We start from the raw sequence: 6791 nt of genomic DNA, 5'->3' as shown, positions 1-6791 counted from the left end.
CAAGCCACGCCCACCGAACCGGTGCTAAAAATCGTTGAATCCACCACTAGGTTGCACCTTATCCCAGGCCTGCCTCTGCAGAGCAATAGGAGCTTTTAAGGACATCTAGCAAACTGCCACCCCCTCTGGCCCAGACAGGTAAGACCTTTGCAGGAGTCGGTGCTTCTGGACCAGCCCTCCCTCGGAACCCCAAAGTCAGGCACGGCAGCCAAGCCACAAAAATAAGCCGCCAACAAGTGGGTCCGTTTGTGGCCTGCAAGAATTTGGCTGCAGAACAGTGACCTCACCAAAGGTTCTTGCAGCCAGCAGCTGCAGCAGCAGCAGTGCGGTAACGATCCAGATGTGAATGATTCATCAAAGGGAAGCAGCTGGTGTAGCCCACAAGCCAGCCAAACCTGAGCTTCCCTCCTGCTTCAGAGGAGAGGCAGAAAGCGCCAAGATGATCTGAGGCTGCTTCAGATGCAGCACACCTGGTTTGCACTTCTATCCCCTTAGGGGTGTGTGTGTCATGTGGCCCCCCATTCCTTTTGAGAAAATAAAGGAAGGGAGGGAAGGATGGAGGGAAGGGAAAAGGAAGAAGCAAAGAGGCAGGAAGGAAGGAGGGAGGGAGGAGTATAGAGGGAAGGAAGGAGTGTAGAGAAAAGGGAAGGGAGGGAGGGAAGAATGTAGAGACAAGGAAGGGAGGGAGGAAGGAACGAGTAGAGACAAGAAGGAAGGAAGGAGCGTAGAGACAAGGAAGGAAGGGAGGAGGGAAGGAAGGAAGGAGTAGAGAGACAAGGAGGAAGAAATGGGGTGTAGAGACAAGGAAGGAAGGAAGGAGGAAGGAAGGAGTACAGAGACAAGGAAGCAAGGAAGGAGTATAGAGAAAAGGAAGGGATGGAGGGTGGAGTGTAGAGACAAGGAAGGGAGGAAGGAACAAAGGAAGGAATGTAGAGACAAGGAAGGAAGGAGTGTAGAAACAAGGAAGGAAGAGAGGAAGGAAAGAATGAGTAGAGACTAGGAAGGAAGGAAGGGAGGGGAGGAGGGAGGAGGGAGGGGTAGAAACAAGGAAGGAAGAGAGGGAAGAAGGGAGGGAGGAGTATAGAGACAAGGAAGGAAGAGAGGACGGAAGTAAGGAATGAGTAGAGAGACAAGGAAGGAAGGAAGAAAGGAAGGAAGGAAGGAAGGAAGGAAGGGAGGGAGGAAGAAAGGAGTAGAGACAAGGAAGGAGAGGAAGGAAGGAATGAGTAGAGACAAGGAAGGGAGGAAGGAAGGAATGAGTAGGGAAACAAGGAAGGAAGGAGAGAGGGAAGAAGGGAGGGAGGAGTATAGAGACAAGGAAGGAAGGAAGGAAGGAATGTAGAGACAAGGAAGGGAGGAAGGGAGGGAGGGAGGAAGGAATGTAGAGATAAGGAAGGAGGAAGGAAGGAAGGGGGAGGGAAGGAAGGAATGAGTAGAGACAAGGAAGGAAGGAATGAGTAGAGAGACAAGGAAGGAAGGAAGAGAGGAAGGAAGGAAGGAATGTAGAGACAAGGAAGGAAGAGAGGAAGGAAGGAAGGAATGTAGAGACGAGGAAGGGAGGAAGGAAGGAAGGAAGGGGGGGAAGGAATGAGTAGAGACAAGGAAAGAAGGAATGAGTAGAGAGACAAGGGAAGGAAGGAAGAGAGGAAGGAAGGAAGGAATGTAGAGACAAGGAAGGAAGAGAGGAAGGAAGGGAGGGAGGGAGGAAGGAAGGAAGGAAGGAATGAGTAGAGACAAGGAAGGAAGATCAGATCAGATCAGAGGAAAGTGCGTGGCCAGAGCTCAGCGCGCGTCCGCCTTTGGGTCCGGCCGCGCGGGCGCGCCCCCGTGTGCAGAGCCATCCGTCGCCCCCGCGTGGCTCGCCTCTTCCTTCCCCGGCCAGGCGCGGGTGGGTGCCGAGCAAGGCGAGCGGGGGCGCGGCGGCGGCGGCGGCGGCGGCAAAGGGGTTGCCCCGTCCGGGCGCGGCGCCTGCAGCCCCGGGGGCTCCTCCGTGGCGCGCGGCGGAGCCGAGCATCCCTTGGCACATTCTCTCCGGGCGGCGGCGCCCCACTTGGCCGCTGCCGAGCGCGCAAAGCCGGCGGAGCCCAAGCGAGGAACATGGCGACAGGCGGCAGCTGGAAGCCCGGCTCTGCTCCGGCCGCCCTCCGGCCGACGCTGCTCTTGCTGTTGCTCTTGCTGCCCCGGCTGCTCGCGGGGTCCCCCCGGCCGGCTGCCGCCTCCCCTCCTCCTCGGAGTAGCCTGCGGGTGCATCGCGCCCTGACCTCGCGGCCCCAGGATCGGGGCTTTGCGCGCCTGCAAGCTCAGGATCCCCCCGGCCCCGGCCAGCCCGCAAGGAGGAGAAGGAGCGCCCAGCCGCCGCCGCCGCCGCCGGAGGAGCCGGTGAAGGTGTACGGCCAGGTGAGCGGTCCCCGGACGGGCATCTCGCGCCGCGACCCTCCTTGGGCTGGCTTCCCCCTCGGCCGTTGCTCCGCAAGCTGGCTTAAATCCCGTCTTTGGCTCCCGGGGGCGAGCGAAGAGGAGGGGGCTGCCCCGGAAACGTCCTTGGAAGATCCCCTTTGCCGCCACTTGCCAAGTCCCCCTCCCCTCTTGCAAATCTCACTCTCCCCTCTTGAAGCCCCTCTCCCCTCTTGCAAATTCCCCTCCCTTCTTGCAACCCCTCCCTCTTGAAACCTCCCTCCCCTCTGAAACCCCCTCTCCTCTTGCCAACTCCCCTCCTCTGAAACCCCCTCTCCTCTTGCCAACTCCCCTCCCCTCTTGCAAACCCCTCCTCCCAACTCCCTCCTCTTGCAAACCCTTCCCCTCTTGCCAACTCCCCTCCCCTCTTGCAAACCCCTCCTCTCTTGAAAACCCCCTCCCCTCTTGCCAACTCCCCTCCCCTCTGGCAAACCCCCTCCCTCTTGAAGCCCCTCTCCCCTCTTGCCAACTCCCCTCCCCTCTTGCCAACTCCCCTCCCCTCTTGCAAACCCCTCCCATTTGAAGCCCCCTCTCCCCTCTTGCAAATTCCCCCTCCTTCTTGCAACCCCTCTCCCCTCTTGCAAACTTCCCGCTAATATTGTATTTGCACCCACCAGGTTTCGTGTTTTTTTTTTTTTTGCTGGGGGGGGTGAACCACGATTCCGGGGTCTCTCTTCTCCCCCCTTTGGCTGGTGCCTTCATTGAGGGGGGGCACTTCGTTTGCCCTTGCAGCTGCTGAGAAACGAGCTAGAGGGGGGAGGGGGAGGCAATTAGAAGGTTCGGGGAGGGTGCGAACCTGCCTGCCTGCAGGAGATTTAATGGTAAAATCCTTGCTCAAGGGTGCAGCAGGAAGAGGTACAGATTTACAGATTAACAAGAGTTGGAAGGGACCTTGGAGGTCATCTAGTCCAACCCCCTGCCCAAGCAGGAGACCCTAGACCATTACTGACAAAAAGAGGAACACCACAAAGGTTGCTTCGGCAGGGGTCCAGAAAGAGAGAGAGAGAGAGAGAGAGAGAGAGAGAGAGAGAGAGAGACCCCTTGGACTGATGCTGAATGTTTGTTGTCCTGCTTGGAGATAAACTGGGTTTTTTTGAGGGCGGGGGAGGGGCTGAAAAATCAGGGGACATCAAGCCTGCTTTGCAGATGGACGTCTTCACGGTCTGTTTCTGGCCTGTTGGAAGAACTGGAAATCCCAGTTTGGCTGTTTGCAAACAATAGTTCCTTGCCAGGATGTGTGTGTGTGTGTGTATGTGCGCGCGCGCGCTTGTGTCGCAACTTGCAGCTGTCCAGGCTTGAGTCCCGCAGGGGCTTTCCTGAAAGGCAAAACCGAAACGTTTCTGAAAATGTTTTGCTTCTGATCCAAGATGCTTCTTCTGTTCTGATGTTCCCCACCGGAGACAGCCAGAACTGAAGAAGCTTCCCAGATGGGAAGCGAAACGTTTTCAAAACAAAAACCAAGAAGGTCCAGTTGCCCATTTTGGAAAAGCATCTTTGGGACAACCGTCACCTGGATGACCAAAAAAATCTCCGTAGACCCAGCGGGGTGCTAATATTTCCATCCACCACGGCAAACAATAGCGGGAGCTTGATTCCTACTGAACTTCAACGCGGATGTAGCTTTTGGGTCTTCCTTGCCTATGAACGATGAAATCCACGGGGGGGTCATCCAATGCAGTGGTCGCCAACCAGTGGGCCGGGGATCACTAGTGGTCTGCAAGAAAATTTTGGTGGTCCGCAGAGAAATGTCACCAACAAAGCAAATTAATCCAGGCTGCGCGGGAACACAAGCCTGCGCCGCCCACATGGCCCGCGGGAACACAAAGCTTGAGTCGCTTGCATTGCGAACAACATGAGGCATTGAGGGGAGGGGGAAAGGGCAGAGGGGGAACTTGCCCCACTCACCCCACATGCCTTGCCTGGCCACTGGGCTGCTTCTTTCCGCTTCTTCCTTCTTCTGCTTTTGGCTGCACACAAGGAAAGCAGCCAAAGTCTTCCTTTCTCTCCCCAAAACTCCACCAGAAATGAGTCTGGGACCCTGCAAAGCCTCCTACTCCAAGAGGCTGCGCCGGCAAAGACTCATTTCTGGCGGAGTTTGCGGGAGAGAAAGACTTCTGCTGCTTCTGCTGCTTTCCTTGCATGAAGCCAAAAGTCTCTCTATCTCTCCCCCCGAGAACGGAGCTGGAGACGGTATCCTGCGATCCCAAATAAAGATCGATTGATCGGTAGGAAAACGGGGTGGGGGATTTTCCTGCAGAGTTTTTTTGGGATTTTCCCAGCGTCTCTGGTTCGCGGGATTTAAAATTATGAGTTTGGTGGTCCCTGAGGTCCAAAAGGTTGGCGACCCCTGATCCAATGTGCGTGGCTGGAATTCCTTGTGCAAGAACCAGAGGGGTATCTTCTCCAAACTTCTCCATCTCTTTCCTATAAAAGCCCGTTAGCTTTTTTCTGAGATGTCAACCATGTGTTGACTCCGTTGAGCCCATGAGACACCTCAAGTCCCAACCTTCTCTTCTTTCTTTCTTTTTTTTTTTAACAAGTTTTTTTTTATTCATATATAAACATTTTGAATACAATGTATTGTCAGGGCGTATCATTTTACAAAAGAAAAAAAGAAAAGAAAAACAAAAGATAGTAACATATATGCTAATAACAATAATAGTGGTACAACAGAGTGATTTTGACCAAATGTATACTTATGTTAGCTTATTTATAATTCTGTTGATTATATTGGCATACTAGCTCTATATCCGTGCTTCGCTATGAAACTATGTGGTCGGGCTTAGTTTTTGGGGAGATAAATAAGGGGGGGTGTAATTCTGCCTCTGCCTACCAGCGTCCATCAGTATTCATCTTGCCAATGTCCTGTCAGTGTGTGAGAGAGTTGAGGGCTGCTTGGAAACTGAAACAGTATTTGCAGTATTTGAGCAAGAAGGAGACAGCAAGGAACCTGGGCGTGGCTAAGCTCAACTGTTCTGCACTAAAGCTCCTTGGTGCTGTGAAACTGAAACTGAAACTCCTCTGCTTGTGTTTTGCATTTGGAGCAGATTTCTTTTCAGGTGGGGAGGGGGAGTAGAACTCCTTAGCATCAGAGCGTGTTAATAATAATGCTATACAAAATACTAATGCTCTGATGGTCATTTTGAAAAAAATCCTTTCTTAGTGAGCACCTAGAAGCCAAGAGAAACATACGTGCCAAATTTCAAGTTTGTAGGCTTTATGGTTCTGGAGACTTTGTGATGACGCATGAGTGGTATTTCACTTGTATATATGTATAGATTTGTAGTTCTAAACCATGTTTATGTTTAATTTATACAGAGCAATAATCTTTCTTCATCTAATTTCTGACCTCTTATCTCTAACCACTCATAAAATCTATTCCACGTTAGGTAATATTCTGTACCTCCTTCGTCTTTTATTTTCAATGTCAATCTATCCATCTCTGCACAGTCCAATATTTTCCGAATTATATCCTCATCTCCCTCTCCTCTTTCTCCATGACGTAACAGCTGATGTGAGATTTAAAGGGAGCTACCTTTAAATTTAAGGAAGGCCTTTAAAAGAATAAGAGTTGTGAGGAGCCACAATTCCTTGCTGAAATGAAAGAATTCCTCACATTTCTAATAGGCAGTTGGAACTATGGTCAGAAAGGGCCACCACTATTTTTAATGAACAATGGAAAAGAATGTGAAGAACACAATGCACCTTCTGTTTGCTTTAAAGGTGTTCTGGAGGTTGCTGTGAGGCAATCCAGATTAAGATCATTTCTATCCCGCTAGCCCCAGTCAATAAACATTGCCTTCTTTTTTAAACCACAAGGCACAAATCTTGTCAATTCAACAATGGTTTAATTATTATTTTATTTCCTGCCTTGGCATCTTGTTTCCAGGATACCAAAGGGAGCAAAACCGACCAGGAAGACATCAGGTTAAGAAATGGCTTTCATAATGACCAGATGTTCATTAGCTGGAAAAAAATGATGATTTAAGAGAAAAGTCAAGTCTTCCTCAATTTCTAAACCCTATGAAACCGAACCAAAATATTTGGGCCTCGGAATTTCACTTGCCTGGGCACCAGCTTTCCATGGCTGAATTTCTTTCTTTCTTTCTTTCTTTCTTTCTTTCTTTCTTTCTTTCTTTCTTTCTTTCTTTCTTTCTTTCTTTCTTTCTTTCTTTCTTTCTTTCTTTCTTTCTTTCTTCTCTCTCTCTCTCTCTCTCTCTCTCTCTCTCTCTCTCTCTCTCTCTCTCTCTCTCTCTCTCTCTCTTTCTTTCTTTCTTTCTTTCTTTCCCCACAATTCCTTCCTTTCTCTTCCCCTAAGGATGCCAGATATTTGTCAA

General features: G+C 51.0%; 1 protein-coding gene across 1 annotated transcript in view; it reads left to right on the top strand.

The window, feature by feature from the left end:
* The first annotated feature begins 1897 nt into the window (after positions 1–1897).
* SORL1 (sortilin related receptor 1) overlaps positions 1898–6791 on the top strand; it is a 90193-nt gene continuing 85299 nt past the window's right edge. The window contains exon 1 of the mRNA XM_087970119.1: positions 1898–2397. Within this exon, the coding sequence (XP_087826245.1) occupies positions 2098–2397 (300 nt within the window). The 5' untranslated portion in view covers positions 1898–2097. The remainder of the gene's footprint in view (positions 2398–6791) is intronic.

The sequence above is a fragment of the Notechis scutatus genome, chromosome 7 (genome assembly GCF_049901735.1).
Source record: "Notechis scutatus isolate UNSWTSFEM ecotype Mainland chromosome 7, rNotScu1.2, whole genome shotgun sequence".
NCBI lineage: Eukaryota > Metazoa > Chordata > Lepidosauria > Squamata > Elapidae > Notechis > Notechis scutatus.
Note: the sequence above shows the minus strand (reverse complement) of the source record. Positions and strands in the feature narration are given on the sequence as shown.